Below are 18,590 nucleotides of genomic sequence, written 5' to 3'. Positions count from 1 at the left end.
TGGTAGTAAACCCAGGATTATCTAAATACTGTAAGCAGTCTTCTTTTGTTTTCCACCACCACTACATCGTGGTAGCAAACCGAGGATTATCTAAACAGTGAAAGCTGTCTTCTTTTAGTTTTCAGAACCAGTACATCCTGGTACTAAACCCAAGATTATCTAAACACTCTTCAACGAACTACACTACATTGCATTTTGTTGTGAAAAATAAAATCTTGTAAATATTTTATCTTATACATCCTAAATATCTCAGACAGTAGTAGTGTTCTGACTGTTGTCAACAGCTACACAGTTGTCACCTCTAGCACATATAACAAATATTCACTAATTACAACTATGTATATTTTTTCTTTTCTTCAGGTCTCTATCGGTCAGGTCCCACCTCACTAGTCGCAGTGAAACGTGGAGAGATAGATTACTTGTACGATTCATCATTTGTCTTCTCTGAAGTCAACGCACGCATCATACATTGGCAAAAAGATGAGTTTGCTAAGGGTGGCTGGAGAAAACTTAAAATAATAAGATACCAGTTAGTGTTCTTTATTGATGAATGTTGGTAGTAAAGTATAGTTTCATTGAAATAGACTAAAAAGTCAACACAGACAGTACAGGATAACATTTTAAATTTTCCCATAACATATTTTCACGGTCGTTTCATAATTAACTATGTACTTTAATATTGAAGTAATACTTATTATTTCATCTTCAACTATTCAATTTTCATCCAACCGATCAAAGAATATTTATCACTTTTGTTGTTGTTTTTGTTTTCCAAGAATTGGAAAACTTATAATTACCAAGAAAAGGGGAATTGACGATGACTTTGGAAATGCTGATGTAGAAGACATCACACACGAGTACAAGAACAGCAAAGGTAAAAAATATTTTCTTCTTTAATTAAAAACAGTATATATATATATATATATATGAGTTCCTGAATTTTTTTAAAGTAACTCACTGAATAAACAGCGTAGCTACTACAAAACTATTTGCAGGATACAATAATTCGCCAGTTACTATAACATCAATATTAAATCTTAAACCTAAAAACAATATATAAATCATGTTTAAATATCAGTTTAAAAGTCGACTCCTATCATTTTATGAAATATCCCAATTTATAGATTGATGTGTGTGACCATCAGATAAGCAAAAACATAGTCGATAAGGCTCAAGTTTGCAATTTTAGACATTTACAAAGTTCAACAATTCACGCTGAATACCTCCTATTGGGCGTCAGTTGAAGCTGTGAGGGCGTCAGTCAGAGACTGTGAGCCTGCTAATTCGGTAAAAGACACTTTTCATATGTCTTATTGGTCGATTTCTTATTCCCTTTGTTTAATTTTTTTAAAGTCCTCATTCTCTTTGTAAGCTGATGGATATCGTATAATAACTTTTCAGTAGGGAATCGAGTAACAATTATAGAATATTGTAACTTTTATTAGTTGCCTTTGAACTGATGAAAATGTTTTTGTAAGGGAGATTTGTTTGTTTTTTAAGCGCAAAACTGCACAATGGGCTATCTGCACGGTGCCCACCACAGGAATCGACCCTCGAATTTAAGCTTGATAAAGTCTTTAAACTTACGTTATAAGGAAGAATAGAAACTCTACATAGGATTGCGTTTATAACAGCAAACTGGATTCTCCTAAATATATAACCTCTAAAACCATGGCTCCTAACCCTCCTGACAACCAGACCGGTACAATTATATGTGTATTTTTCATTCTATTCAATATACGAAAGCTCAATAAACGCAATACAATCAAATATCATTACTTTAATGAAATTAACCAATCTTGCAACATTAATGAACGTATTTATAGCTTTATAGCTCATTTTCCACGAATCACTGAAATGTTAACCGCCAATCAATGCTGGATATGTAACTGTTGAGCAAGAAGAATTCCATAAATATTATAAAAGGCTTGTTTGTAATTAAGCACAAAGCTACACAAAGGGCTATCTGTGCTCTGCTCACCATTATAAAAGGAGCATGCACACTGTAAATACCTCATTGATCACTTACTAATTAACTAAAATATGAGACGCAATAACTGTACATAAAAGAAACATTAAAAATAAACTAAAATCCAACTTTACGATTAATGGAGATGACATTTGGCACAAGTAGAATCAGCACGACTGTAGCTTGCAGAACTGTAGTTTGGTTTGAGTTTCGCGCAAAGCTACACGAGAGCTATCTGCACTAGCCATCCCTAATTTAGCAGTGTAAGACTAGAGGGAAGGCAGCTAGTGATCCCCACCCACCGCCAACTCTTGGGCTACTCTTTTACCAACAAATAGTGGGATTGACCGTCACATTATAACGCCCCCACGGCTGAAAGGGCGAGCATGTTTGGTGTGACGGGGATTCGAACCCGCGAACCTCAGATTGCGAGTCGAGCGCCCTAACCACCTGGCTATGCCGGGCCTGCAGATCTGAGGTACTCCGTTGCACCAAAATAAAAATGTTGTGCTCCGCACTTAAGAGCCGCGAGTGCGTTATAAGTGTGAGGGTCAACTTCAACTATTCGGTCTGAAAAGAGTATCTCAAAAGTTGGTGGTGGGTGGTGTTGACTAGCTGCCTTCCCTCTAGTTTGTTACTTCAAAATTAGGGACGGCTATTGCAAGTAGCCATCGAGTAGGCTTGCGAGAAATTCAAGAAAGAAACAAACAAACCATTTAGGCTAATTCATTCAGTGAAACTTGTGTGTACTTAAAACAGATTAGTAAACCTCAAATCACCGGCTTGCGTTAGTTTAAAAAAACTTTGCTAATACCAGCTTATTCTGATATCGTTGGGTTCTTCATATTGCATCATACTGAGTAATTTTGCGATTACCGAAAAGAAAATAAACAATGTGTGAAATTACTAATATTCGTTGTAAAATACATAAGGAGTGGATCACAGCATCAATGAGAATTAGCAAGGCTAATTGCAACATTCAATGAATTTTAGTTTAAATGTGTTTTTGACCCACATATTATTATAAGGAGGAACCGTGTAAAAAGTCATGGACTCACAAGCAATTTGAAACATAAACAGTTTATAAACATGTTTATTTTAGGAAAACGACAATATAGTCCATATGTTCTATAAAGAAAATCTTGAGAAATATAAATTTACCTGTGCTGAAAAGAAAAAAAAAGGAATGCATTAAAACACCTGCTTTATGTGCTATAAGAAAATATCAGGAAGTTTCACCTACAGATTCAACTGTTTACCCTTAATGATAAAAGCTATGGTTTCCAGCAGGATAGGTCTACAGTTGTATCATTAATGCCTGTTCAAAATCTTACACTGATCGCTCGTCGGTATTATAAAAATGACTCCTTTGTAACACACCAGAATCTATTATTTCAGTTGTGGGTTTTCTCTGTTATACTGGGAAATAAGAGGTAAGTACACGTTGAAAAGTAAACTCATTTAAAGTAATGTCACTACTTTACGTAAACGTTATTACATAGAAATACTAATTAGAATTAACTTATATGGAGATTTTATGCCTGATAACCGATCAAGTTTTAACTCTGATTATACCAGATGGGTACTTTTAACTGCAATGTCTCTGATACTAATTTCATTAGTGTAACAAGAAATATGAGAACCCTTTGAGCTTATGGTGATATTAATAATTTTTGTACTTTCAGATTTTATCATGTTGTAGCTATATTTGCTTGTTTTTGACTTTTAAAAAACCAATGAGCTAGAGAGCGGATCGTCATTCACCTCAACACCAACCCAGAAAAAGTCTTAAAATTTTAATAAAACTAGGTATTTTTTCTCATTTATAGATAGTCACGAGGAAAGACATGCGTTTTTGAATGCAATCAGAAGAGGTGGTTTAGCCCACGTATACGATGTTTCACAGCCCTCAAAGGAAGATGTTTATTTCAGTTTGCAAAGCAGTAAAAATGTATTGATCGGTCATCCTTTCGTTGTGACGATAATGATTCGGAATCATGGCATCCAGAGAAGGACAATATCACTTTCCTTGTCGGTTTTTAGTGTTTACTATACAGGAACAACATCAAAAAAACTGAAACAAGAGAAGAGATCAATCTCCATCTTTCCCTCTCAACGTAAGTGTAGATAACTTAAACTTTAGATATCCTTTAAGGCTTATTATGATATGTACTTATTGCTTAGGAAACAGATGCAATATCTACATGACCTTATCCAACACCAGAATCGTCATGAGGTTTCTGCGCAAGTGTCCTTAGTGCAATTTTGAATTTGTCAATAATATAATAAAGCATGCTAAATTCACGTAAACAATAACTGCACCATACTCCATATGCGAACACAGTTCACGAATTCAATATAACATAACATTCAGTAACAAACGTGCATATAAAAGTCAATATTGAAACAAGTTGGCCAAGTTTCAGATTTACACTAGAATCGAATAATAAGATATAAAACGAAGCAAAATCAGTAACAAAAAATCAAGCTGAGTGACACTCTCAATTCACAAACATTTTATTTCACCAAAAATATATAAAAAATGTAACATTCTTAACAGTTTTAAATTTAGTATTATGAAAACTTTATCTAGTAGTTGCTCAATAAAAAGAACAAAATCAGGTTGTTAATTAAAGATTGATGTTAGTAATCGAAATCAAACTAAATATTAATGTATTAAACCCTTCAGTGGCATAAGTATGCCTCTGCATCCCCCGAAATTGCGGTGGGGATCCGAGCACAAAAGGGGACCCCGAATCACCCAGAATCGTAACTACGGTTGTTGAGAAATAAATATAGAGGGTTTAATTACTTTTTATGCGGGAGGGGCCCATCTTTTGTAGTTACGACACTGAAACCCTTTAACCTCTGTTCATGTCAGCCAATGTTCAGTATTTTAAAGATGACAGTCTCTTTAAACTTACGAGCTTGTCTCATTTTATCTGAGGCAAAGGTCTTGATAACTGTATAAACTATTTGGCTGTTTCTTACGTCACAACACAAGCAAGTTCAGAAGCCCAGTTGATGTTCTTGCACTGCGACAAACAGGGGCTTCCTTGATCCAGCAATGATAATCTTACCACACCCCCATTCTAACTGATTGGATGATCTTTCGTTTTAACTTCACTTGAGTTTGGGATCTTGTTACTTTGATTGACGTGTTTCGAAGTCTGTTTATTGATTTTTGGAGATATTGCTTTGAATTTTGTGGAACATGTCTAGGTTGTGTCTTTTCATTCTTCGTTTCATGTGACCCAAAAGTGTTTTACCAGTATTTGTATCATTTCTAACATTATGTAAACAATAGTGACAATATACTTGTACCTATCTATCTGCGATAATTAGCAGGATGTACCTAAAACATCACATACTAATAAACACCAGTACTTCTCATCAAATCATCCGACTTCAACAAGACTGTAGGTGGTCCGTTCTTTGTATGGAAGAGCGAGTGAGAAGATTACTTACTCGTCAGCAAAGAGAAAACGAGTTAATGAAATTGAATACAGTCTTAGTATCCAAAGGTTGACCATCAGATTTGATAGATACAATTATTGATATCGTAAGCACTGGCGATACTTTGATATCATGAACAACAGCGAAAAAAACAGTTGAATATGTTTCAAAACACCATCGGTGCTGCTGCTTTCAAATCAGGAAGCACACTTTAAAACATACTAAGTCAAGATCCCACAACCCGAGAATAACGAACAATCCGTCAAATGAAACGTGACATTATATGAAATACTTTTGGAGATTCAGGAGAACCCCCTTCACTATCAGAATATAAACATATCAACGAGACGTCTAGAGCTTTTCTCATGAAAATTGGCTGTTGTTGATTTTTATTGCAATGTTGATGAAATTTTTCTTGAAACATCTGGACCCTCGCCATAGGTAACAGCTCGTTAGTTTGTTAACAGCTTCCACAACATCACAGAGTACATCATGAGCTACGAGTTCCATGATTTCATTCTATGAGACCCAACTGCAGCATTTATTACAGACATGTGAAAAAAAGTATGAAACTGGGGGTTGTGCTTTGCTCGCCACGGGTATCGAAACCTGTTTTTTAGTGTTATGAGCCCTCAGACATGTCGTAGAGCCACTGAGAGCAAGTAGAAAGATAAAAATGGACTATTCCAAAAATAAGTCAACTTAAACAAGAGTTAAACAAGAAACTGATCTCTAAGTCTGTCAACAAAATTAGATCTGGTCAAAGAATCCTATTTAAAAGTCACGTAATTCCACTGGGTAACATAATGAAAAGAAAAGTGAACACTGGTCCAATATCTGGCACGTGCAGAAAATGAAGAGTTGAAGATATTTGTCCTGCAGATATGATACGATCAGTAACATCAGTTTTTTTAATTAACAACGTAAGTTTTTCGTTTTATTTATCTACCACCGGGTAAGGTTTTTTGTGTTACTCATTTACAATCATTGGGAATATTATATTTTTAGTATAGTTTGAGGAACTGGGAAGAACGTGATACACCTCCAATACTGCCATATACAACATTTCCGCATTTTGTTTTATATATACATATTAGGAAGTTTTTAAATCCCATATCTCTTGATCCCTACAGAGTTATCATATTCAGTTTTTGCATGTACTCTAACCCCCATCACACACGTACATACAAGATAGCTTTTGCTACCTCCGTCCGTGTTTAGGTATATCTTTAGTAGAACAGAATTATAATGAATTGATGAATTTCATTCAGTTTGATTTATTTTGATTGATTTCGTTTTATCTAAAATTCGATTATTCAATTTTAGTATAAATCAGAACATTTTTTGTTTCTTTGATAGTATACGCCACAAGGATCTAAAGATAATATACGCCACAAGGATCTAAAGATAGTATACGCCACAAGGCTCTAAAGAAAACCAAAAATTTAATTTTAAAATCCAATGAAAGTGTTTTTATTTTAATATGAAACTTGCTCAAATTGTTTCAAAAGTATTTATCTCTACTGCAGTTGTCTTATCTGTATTGTTAACAGTGTCCACATATTCAGTATGTTACTACAATTATCCGTCATATGTATATGATACGACTATATTGTTTTCAGATTTAAACTTATTTTGAGGATACTTCGACACTGGCTAGAGACGGTGCCAATATTGGACACGAAAGCTTATTTTGATAAATATAGTTGGATAAAGTCGAACGTATTTAGATATCCTTGTTCTCGGAATGATTTTAACGTTCTTCCGCCATAAAGTAAGCAAAACAAAACGATTTTTGTCTACCTACAGGTGTTGTAAACCAGTTATCGTCTGAGGAAATCTAGCTTTCTTTCACACCTAAAAATATTCGAAGCTTCATAAACGTTAAATCTCGTATCTCTCGATAGGGTTATATATTGCTTGAAATTGCATTTCTCAGCTCGTCTTGGTTTCAGTTTTGTTATATTGTATCCATTGTCAGATTTGTTATTTATTACAATCTAAAAAAAAAGTAATGTTTTTCTAATTAAGTTTTTTATTCACAAAAAATTTAAGTATTACAAAGTTTGTCACACAACAGTGTTTTGAAAAACCTGATATGTTTCGAAATTACTTGTACCTAAAAATTCGCTAGAAACTCTGTTTTCAATTTATACCAATTTTCTTCTACCATTCAAAGTACTGTAAGCCGTATCAGCCACACATTCAACCACACAGTAATGTTTAATCACAATTCATTCTTGTTGATCCTAACGTTCAAAAACGTTTTTAAATTTTAATATCTGATTTATGATTACCATTTTGTCTCTCATAGAACGGAGTTATCCATAAGATAACAAAAAGTAAGATAACGATGTGAAATTATTTGTTCTTCTTCCAATAGGGAAAACATTGTCTCTAAGAATATCACCAGACGAATATCTGAATAAACTAGTGGACTACGCCATGATAAAAATTTACGCTATAGCAACAGTAAAGGAGACACAACAGACGTGGTCAGAAGAAGAAGACCTCATGCTCAAAAAACCAAAACTGAATCTTGAGGTAAGTTGTAAAATATCAAAGCATTTGTTAATAGATGAAAAGGTGACTAAAATATTAGATGTACTTGCGCAGGGTCCCGAAAGTGTCCTGTTTCAAGTGTTAATAAAACCAAAATTAAGAGTAACAAATGTTTTCATTTATTGCTTTTCAAGTTCATATGTCATGTTGTGTTGTAGCCTACAGAGTGCATAATTATTTTCGTGATTCACCGAATACACACATCTTACTGGCGTCACGACAATACAAATTGCAACGTTAAACGTCCCTTATGTGACGTCATTTTAGCGTCTACTGACTGACTAACAACACATAACTGTATAGTGGTGCGAGTGGTTAAAACAGGTGACCCTTTCGGTGAAATTATTCAACTTCTGTTATATGGCAACTCTGTATTTTAGCTACTGTTGGCTTGTACTTGATACAAAATAATAAAAACCCTATAACAGCGCTTTCGAAAGGTGGACCTTTCTTCTTCAGGGGCAGACTGATTTGTACTTCTTATTATTCCATTATGCGTTTTTAGAAAACAAATAATAATCATTTAGCGAGTAGGGAAAATGTAGCAATCAATATAATCAATCCTAATTATGTATGCAAAATTAATTAAAATCCATATCAGGAGTTTTCCCGTCAAGTGCAATCATAGATATTCCATAACACATGGTATTTGTAGGATCATCGTTTAGATATTTGTTAAACAATTTGATTACCACAACCAAAACTCTACCGGTATATGTAGGTAACGAAGAAGAACGTAAAAAAATTTAGAAGGTGGAAATCCCGACTTTCAAGAATCAACTTAGAAATAGCTCTACAACCTTCGCAGTTTGTTTAGTAGCTGTGCATAGATTTTGGCGCACTATACCTAGCTGTTTTTCTGTAGGCTTCGATGCTTGAATGGCTTTGAAGAGAAAATTGGCCAGCAGCAATGAAAAAAAAAACTGATAAAATATTTCCTTATCTTTCAAGAATCAACATAAAAATAGCCCTATGACCTGCGCAGGAGTTCTTTTAGTGGGCCTGCCCAGATTTGAATAAGATATTCATAGCCGTTTTTTCTGTAGACTTGTGAAACAAGAATAATATGGAGAACAAATGGGTGAATTTTGTCTAACGATCAGAAAATCAACTTTTTTGCTATTATCAACATTTTAGCAGTATTAACCATTGAGGTAGAAGATCCTGAGTGTTGTTTCCAGAACAAGTCTGCTTTTTAAGATGTTTTTTTGCCTGTATATTCTATTAGAATTTTTGTGAAATTCCTGGGCGAATCCTGTTATGAACTACGATAGTAGTTCATAACTGAGTAACTGGTATGTACAAACATATTTTCATAATAATTTGTTATTTAGGTTCAAGGACTTCTAAAAGTGGGAGCTCCATTTATGCTGACCATTAGCTTTACTAATCCACTCAATCACGTCCTAGAAAATTGTGTTTTCACTGTAGAAGCTCCAGGTGTGACTGGTTCTTTTTACTCGAAGTTTAGGTGAGTGTTTAATTCCTTCAGCTTAGTGATAAAATAAGGAAACATAGGAAATAAATAGGAATATCATATATTGTTTAAAAAAGTATCTAATATTTTGATTAGAATGAGTTTCATGTATGTTGTGTACTCTGGCAGTCCAGCAAGTTTATTAATTATGTAATGTTAGAAAGTTTATTTTCCTTTCAAAATTTATAATTGACTTCTATAATAGAACAATGTCAAATCGTTGGTTTTTAATTTATGTAGTGCACATATTGGTGTCTAAGAGATATGGTAATACTAGAAATAAACGTCCTTATAACACCAAATTTGTTATATATTCTTAATTGGACACCGAACGTTTTCCTTTACAACTTCTTCAGGAGCGTTCCACTAAAACACAAACCGTAACTGACAGTACAAAGTTCCAAATGGATTACTACAGGTAGCAGTTAATTATTTCAACAACACTTTTCGTCAATCAAAATATTTACTACTTAATATGTCAAACACACGCTGAAGAAATGCACGCTATAGATTCGATTAGAATTTATCATTTAAACCCTTTAATGCTTTGTACTGTCAGTTACGGTTTGTGTTTTAGTGGAATGCTCCTGAAAAAAGCTGAAAAGCGAAACGTTGAGTGTCTAATTAAAAAAAAAATGTGTGGTGTTGTAAAGTCATTTATTTCTAGTATTAAAAAGTCATTGGTTTTGATTGTCTTTTATAAGCACGGTTACTTTAATTTCACTCATTATATATGCGCGTATTTAAATATTTTTTCTTGTCATTATTTCTTCCAAATATATTCTAAAAACAATATAAAAATTATACCGGTTCCTCTTCTTTTTTAACTTATATATGTATATAAACGTGTGTGTGTGTGTATCATTATCATAATTTATTTTTAAATAACGTTTTTATCTACTGATATGTAACGTTTTGTGTCGTTTTATAAATGCAAATTCCTTTTGTAACTAAAACTGTATATTTATCTTCAAAATTAGCTAAATCACGAAATACTAGTGGTTTTGTGGATATTGTCGGAAAACAAAGAATATGCCAAAAAATAAAACAAAAAACATTTACATATTCTAGTTAATATTCAAGAAGTCCGTGTAGTCGATCTTGAGTTTCTAAAAACCATTGGACCTATATTTTAAAGCTAGAATTTAAACATTTCTAAAATTTATATTCATATTGTTGTTCTGAACGTCTCCTGGTTTGTTAATATAAATTTCAAATAAATCAGTTCAGTCAACCCAGAGATGTCTCAAAACCCATTTACCTCTCATTTTAACCCCCATCAAACCTCTTTTTTTGAAACTGTTTCCTTCCGTTTATTACTATGTCGGTGTCAAGAACCTATATGTAAACTTTCAAAATGTTTTGTCAAAATCTGTGTGAGGAGATCAAGAATCTAGTAAACTTCAATAAATCGACTTAAAAATTACTATATATATGTAATTGGGTTTCCAGGTTGTTAATATTAATCAAGAGAAATAGCGTTATATTTTTTGAATATTTGTAATTTCTCATGAGTACATACCCATTCGTATGCATGCTTTGTCTAGGTGTAAAATAACCAAAATATACGTTTCAGATACTTTTATCAGTCCTGTGTTTTTTTTTAATGATTTTAAACAATTCCAGAAATATCTGGCCTAGAGAAAATATAGTTCATGTGGAACGCCTGTTCCCTCAACGATCGGGTCTCATAAAGATCGTCGTCACCTTCAGCTCTCGTCAACTGACCCAGGTAATAGGGTCCACACAGATCGCAGTTAAAGGCTAATACAAAGGTTGCTGGACCTTACGACGCTATCTGTATATTTTTTATATATATGTATATGGCAAAATAGAAAAACTTCTTTTAAAAATGGGTTAGCTTAGAAATCTCGAAGTTCTGAATGCATAAAATGCTATATCATAAGAAATTAATATATCAGCTCTAAAGAGGAAAAGAATAGTCCAAAAGTGTGGGTTAAAATACATCTTACAGCTTTTTAGAATAAATATAGCAATACTATTTAGTTGAGTGCCTACTGTTTGATTACATTTCATATAAACATCCATTTTTTATAAATTTATTAAAATAATTTTGAATATTTATATTTCTTATACCTATATGCAAGAAACTGATAAAAAAAAGTACACAAGTGTGGAAAATTTATTTAACGAAAAACCACATAACCCAATACATAAAACGGATATATATGTGTGTGTGTGTGTGTATGTGTATGTAGCACTTCTACTGCTGTTGTATGACAGTTATTACTAGTAGGAGCTTGTTGGCTGGAATGATCACGCATGACGGCAAAGTTATTCTTTCAATGATCTAATGAAGTGAGTTATGTAATAAACAGGAGAGGGTTCTGAGGCTTCATTTGTTATTATTTGCAATTGGTATGACTTAACTTTTTTATTGACCACAACACGAAATCATCGTGGATATCTGCGTGAATTATTAAATACAGATACGATGTGATGATACGTGAACACTCCTCTTCTGTTGAAGTGCAAAAACAAAGTTGATGATGACAAAACCTTGTCGAAACGTTGTACATTTGCTGTCATGTTAAACTTATATTAAAGTTTTTCTTCATTACCCATTTAAGCCGTCTCCAGCCATTATTAGTCTCAAAGTGGGTTCCTCGTCATCGAATTTAAAGTTATATAATAATACAAGTGTAGGTTACTATCAGTAAATCTTCTGGTTGTGTAACCATAAGGCTTATTTGATTGTACTGACCTTGATTTTTGATAAAGTTTCATCTCTACCCCGGAAGAATCAGGATAGCAAGTTGCGGGATTGGAGTATATGAAACCTACATTTTCTGAAAATGTTTGCCAATCAGTGGTGACATCAATGACATGTTCTTTTATGAGTCTATACTACTTTTAATTTTATGTTTTACAATTAATATTAATTAATCATAGATATTAGTCATATAAATTTAGATTATATATGGTTCGTTTTTTAGTGTAGGTATTATTATCTGCAGTCTGAATGGCACGTTATGCATATATAGGCTAAATTGCAGGTACGGCATTAAGGATAGGCAACTACCTACAGCGCGAAATACTTGGGTGACCCAGTGTGAGTAGGAACACGATCTCAATTTCTATCTAGCTGCTATCGCTGTTCCTGCTAAGTGGTCAAGTCAGAAACTTTTAATGTTCAGTATAATTTTGAACTACTGACCAGAGGTAAGGCAGTCACTCAGCAGCACTCACCGTCACAAGGGATTTGTCAGGTTTTAAAACCGAATAACGGAATTGACTGCCACTCTTATAAAGCGCCCATATCTGAAATTGTGAATCGTTTCAGGGAAATCGAACGCAAACTTTGAATCTTCTGATTCATCGCCCAAGATGGTAACCTGCGCGTAAGCTGTATAAAATAAGATATTAAACAACGTACACGTATAAAACAAAAACTCGGAGGATTTAGTAAACGAATACAAAAAATGATGTACAAAATGCATGACTAATGTATTTTGATAACTAAAGAATGGACCAACCAATTTAAAAACATAACATGTAGTCTTGCGAAATAATGAGCCTGACAAACAAAATAATAAACAAACGATTTTTAAAGGACCTTGAAACTGAGCTTAAACGATAAATGTTCAGATAAAATATTATCATTATCATTTGTTGTTTCAATTGTAATTTTTTATATTACTTGTATAATTTAATAATTATTTTTCAGTGGTCTCATAAACTTAAGGATGAAAATCAAGTATACTAACTGAATACATAAACACATTTGAGATTTCCAATACTAAGAACTAAACATTCTGAACAAAAATTAAAAAATCAAGATGTACAAAACTAATCAGTTTTCTTCCAATGGCTCAGCGGAAAGTCTAAAAACTTATAGCGTTAAAACAAAAAGGGTTTCGATATCCATGGTGGGCACAGCACAGGTAGCCCATTGTGTAGCTTAGCGTTTAACAACAAGCAAATTAATCAATTCAGATGTGAAACATAGAGTTAAACCTAAAGTTCAATATAAAAACATTTAGCATTTTCCCTCAACTCTTTTCACCATCTCCACTAATGACGTCAACTTGTTATAGCTTTAAGATGTTCACTGTCCTTTTTATTTTATTACTTCTTAAAATATTTTAATTAAAATTTAATAAAATATGTAACGCGATTGTAACCAAAACACATGAGCCTCTACGTGTAATTGGTATCAAAGAATATGTCAGCGAGAATTAAGTCTTTGTGGAAAAAGACCAAGTCATTTCTATAAATGACAAGATTAGTTATGGTAATTTATCCTAAACAGTTTGTTCAAAGAACTTGAGTTCTGCAGATGCTAAGATATTTTTGTTTAAAAACTACACTATAATAACTGAATTATTCTAGATAAATTAATAATGTAAATCGGGGGGTAAAAAAAAGCGATTTTCACACTAAGTTTGTGAAAGTGTTTTGTTTCAAACTGAATTCACTGCATGAAGATCAACATTTTATGTTCCTGCTTTCAAGAAAAATCCACAAATAGCCCATTGTGTAGCTTTGTGCTTAACAACAAAACAAATTTCTCTGTTAAATCCGGATTCTTTTAATCACGTGTAATATTTTCACTCTGAATAATGAAAGTGTTTCGTAAGAAGATTGGATTAATATTCCGTGGGAGCTTTTTCGAACTTAACCTTTTCTCACCGTGTCAGGAATGAAAACTGCCGATTGGCGTTTAAATTCAGGGAGCCTATAACTTCTAAAAACTGTTACTTTTATCAGTGTCTGCCATACATATTAATTAAGCATATCTCTATCAGGTGTATGAAAATAATTTTTATTTGTTGGAAAATTATACACTTGCACACAAAAAATCTAAAAACACCGATGTATTCTAAAAGTTTTCATTATGCTACAAAGCTTAAGGCTGTTTTAAGTCGATAAAATCCTGAACAGCCTCAGTAAAAAGTCGTTTTTTAACAATATCGTCGTACATTTCGTCATACCCAAGTGTTGAACAATATACTAGAGCCTTGGTTTATTCTTGAATTTGTCACATACCCATCACGTTAGACTGGTTTCTTCGAATTCCACAAGAAGGACATGCAAAAAAAAAAAAAAAACAAGTTCGGGCCTCTGGGAAACATCTGTTTACTTGAAAGATGTTTTAGTTGTCCTTTACTCACTACGTGTAACCAATATTAATATCGGTATTCGGAGAATAATTGCATTTACGTTAGTAATTTATTTTCCCTTATTATCAGGCAAACAAACTATTTGAAATAATGATATTTTTCTTCTTCAAAGCGAAAGGTCCAACCCATTCTTGATCTTTGTCACATGTTTAGGACTGGTTTCGCAGGAATCCACATTTCTTATCAGTAACCTTAGACAAAGATCAAATAAGTAGCCATTTGTAGTAGTGAACTGCAGTCTTTTTTTGATATGAATTGTTCTATGCTTCCCACAGTTTAATTAGCATTGTATGACAAAGTTTGAAGTTACTTTGTATATAGGTCTAATAATCCCTCTAAACAATGGTTTCGTATTCCATCAATAATATTTAGTAATGTCACCCACATATCACTTGTAAGTTCCTTTAATATATAAACAGTAAGACCTGACGAGGACGAGTGACTGGCTCATAAAGAACACACAAACTCCCTGTCTCTCTTTCTATATACATATATATATATCTAATCAAAAACACGACAGGTGAGAAAAAAAAAGGCCAAAGAAAGATTCAGCGTGCGACTTAAAGGAATGAAATCAAAATTAGTGGCCAGACTAGTACCTACACTTATAGCATTGATAAGAATTTTACAGCAAATATTCATTCATTAGTTAGCCAGGCCACGTTTTTTGTTCAACTTAGGGCATGATGGTTGGTAAAATAAAATACGCGGCCTAGCTAAAGAGGTTTCCAACTACTAAACGTATCTACATTAACTTCATCTTCATTGGAAGCTTTTAGTAAGATTCCAAGCACTTGTGTCTTAAAATCTAAATTATTATCACACTTCATTTAATACTATTTCTTCAAATTAGCTAAGTAGCGGAATAGCTCAGTACTTCTATCTCTCTTCCTCATTTAATTCAACAACCTTAAATTGACTACGTCTTTAGCCACGAACCTTTGAAAAACAAATTAAAAAACCTTAACTGACATACAAATTCTTGAGTTTTGTCACGATTTTCATCTTCTTTTTAATATGAAAATATAAGTTTTATTCAACTTTATTTCTATGTGTGCGTACGGTCGTCATTATTACGTTCCTTAAGTTTAAAGGACTCAGTCCAGTTGACTACTGCATATATAAATTACCGTAGCAAATGGTATCATTAATGATCATTTTCAGACTTTAACACACAAAATGTCGAACTTCTGCTCATCTTATGTCTATCATTGTGCCAGTTTATTACTTTGTGTAAACGTTAACGTACAAAAATGGTATCGTTGCTGCTTATCTTGGGCCAATCACCTTCAGTTAGTTACATTGTGATATCATTAACATACAAATCGTTAATTCCAGCAGTGTTCGGACTGTGAATTAGAGAGTTCATGGTTCTCGTTCGTTTCTGCAAAAAAATCACACTGTGAGGCTGTGGGTGCATTATAAGAGTGAAGGTCAAATCCAACTATTCGGTAGGACAAGAGTAGCCTAAGAATTGGTGGTTGGTGCTATGAATTCGGTGTCTTCCCTTTAGTCTATAATTTCAAAAGTAGAGATATTCGTGTGATAGCCCTTGTGTATCTTAGCATGAACATTCTAAACAAAAAACAAACAAACAAACAAAGTCCAGCTGCACATTGTAACATAAGAAATGACACCATTGGAACCTATCATGAGTTTCCCATTATTTTGACAGCAACAACTGCAGCATGGTGGTATTAAAATGTAAAAATCTAGTCACTCAAGATCTTTCATAGGAGAAAAAACTACAGGAAAAAGATTATTACGAGTTTTGCAAATATATCAGCATTGAATCTCAGCCGTCTTCTGAAACTCAAAGGGGTGTACTGAAAGTTTTAATAATAAAATGTTATAAAAGTAAAGTATGATGTAAAAAGCGTTTGTTTAGCAATTTGTTTTATCAAAAGCGAATTTGTTGAAGTTTTTAAGAGCACTATTTTCAGTACTAAGATACACAATTGTTAGAAATAGAAACTGAGTGTTTTTATCTTCTGAACTTTCCCTCAGTAATAACTAAGAAGATGCTGAAGAAAAAAAAAACAGTTGTTTTGTGCTTTTAAAATCGACAACATAAATGCTTGATTTTTACGGTCACACTTTATTTGACTTGATGAAGAAATTTCAGAACGGTTTATCCAAGTAGTTATTATTCATTTAATTCAAAACCTTCTCCCATCCACTATTGGTGCCAAGTTGACTTGGTGAAACACAGTGTTTGAATTCAATCATTACTACTGGGATAAGCCACTTTAACTCAAAAAAGAGAATACCATTGTCGGGATAGTAAACACCTGAAATTAAATATGCATTTAAGACTACTCTTTGAACTAAATGAAAACAAAAACAAAAAATCACTAGTATTGCAATAAACAGGAACGGACATAAGTACATCAGCATATAATTCACAGCATTGTACCTTTTGACATTTTACTTAAACACGTAAAAATATTCATTTTACTTAAAATAAACAATTTCCGTTTTATATAATATGGTTAGAAATCTTTAAGAAAGATATACTGTTTGGAAAAGCTAGTTTAAAATATTAATAAACATATCACCCATTTGGCGGCTTCTATTTCATTTCTCCATTTATGTGGCTTTAAATGCGCGTTACATATACAGATGTTCAATAATTCACAAAAGAAAAACGCGAAAAATAAGAACAAAAATGTGTTTTAGAGAGCAAACAATGCATCATTTAATGTCGTGCAATTAAAGTGTTATACTTAGAATGTAAAAGTAAAATTCAAGTTTCGATAACATTAAACATTTTTTATTAAATTATATTCAGTACAAAAAATACGAAATTATGCTTGTTCTTTCTTCGTTTGATCAAAAATGTTGAATAATTACTTTAATCTTTCTCAAAAACCGTTACTTTTTTTTACCATGTCTAGACTGAGGTGCAAACGTTTCTGGGGTATAAGTAACGTGTTTTTCAGGGCTATTGAGGTTGCATTCGTTAATTACACAGAAAAATGATGCTAAACAAAATGAAAGTATTAATAATCATAAAAAAAAATTTGAAATAACTCCAATACATACAATATAACAAAATGAGATCAACAATTTTCATAGTTATTTCTTCTGTAGAAAATATATATACAGTTATTTAATGTGTAAAGTTAAACAAAAATACTTCAAAAACATATTTACAGAAAATGTTTGTGAACAACGATAACTTTTTTTTCAGAGCAAAGAATATATAGCTTTATTTTGATTAAGTTTCTAAGATGGATATTTCGGTTAGCTGAATTATATTAATAAATTCCTGTTATTGTGGATGACCACACAAAACGAGTTGTTTTCCAATGATATCATGAACATCGGATCGGCAATCTTGGTGATGGCTGATGGTAAGTGTCGAATCATAGCCAATACTGCGTGATTGAGAATTTTATAGATACTGCAGATAGAGCAGCCATCCTTGAAACTCACTATAAGGAGTGGCAAGTGAGGCAGAAATTTTGTAGCTATATATTTTATTTAGAAAATATTTAGTTTCAGATGAAGTATGCAGCAGCGATGGCCCACCAGAGTTCACAGTGGAAGAGAGTCGTAGAAGTGTCACGATCCAAAATCCATCAGAAATGGAGGAGAGAAGCTATATTAATATAATCAATTCATAATTATTAATTAACCCGATTCCGGCCTTGTAGAGTGTGCAGAATGTCAGTCTATAAAGAAACCTGGCCAACTGTAGCAAAATCATGACTGGCCTTACTATGGCCAGCGGAGAGGATGACAAGGAAGATGAAGGGGGAAATACAACAACTATAAGAAATATTAAAAATGCTGATTTATATACATATGCTGCTATATTATGACACATTGCATTGAATATATATGTATGCATCTATACAACTTGAAAATTTCATATGGCTATCTATATATATATATGGCTTTACAACTTTAAAAATCTATAAAACTGTATGTATATTGTTACGTGTACGTAACTAACACTGTAAGCTAGGTACGTTTT

At 32.9% G+C, this 18,590-nt stretch overlaps 1 protein-coding gene across 1 annotated transcript in view; it reads left to right on the top strand.

The window, feature by feature from the left end:
* The window catches only part of LOC106472134 (hemocyte protein-glutamine gamma-glutamyltransferase-like), a 33,575-nt gene extending 21,575 nt beyond the window's left edge, over positions 1-12,000 (top strand). Inside the window, exons 8-13 of the mRNA XM_013932759.2 lie at positions 361-529; positions 777-874; positions 3,799-4,086; positions 7,809-7,969; positions 9,322-9,458; positions 11,091-12,000. Of these exons, the coding sequence (XP_013788213.2) occupies positions 361-529; positions 777-874; positions 3,799-4,086; positions 7,809-7,969; positions 9,322-9,458; positions 11,091-11,232 (995 nt within the window). The 3' untranslated portion in view covers positions 11,233-12,000. The remainder of the gene's footprint in view (positions 1-360; positions 530-776; positions 875-3,798; positions 4,087-7,808; positions 7,970-9,321; positions 9,459-11,090) is intronic.
* The last annotated feature ends 6,590 nt before the right edge of the window (positions 12,001-18,590 follow it).

The sequence above is a fragment of the Limulus polyphemus genome, unplaced genomic scaffold (assembly GCF_000517525.1).
Source record: "Limulus polyphemus unplaced genomic scaffold, Limulus_polyphemus-2.1.2 Scaffold5105, whole genome shotgun sequence".
In the NCBI taxonomy this organism is placed as follows: Eukaryota; Metazoa; Arthropoda; class Merostomata; order Xiphosura; family Limulidae; genus Limulus; species Limulus polyphemus.
Note: the sequence above shows the minus strand (reverse complement) of the source record. Positions and strands in the feature narration are given on the sequence as shown.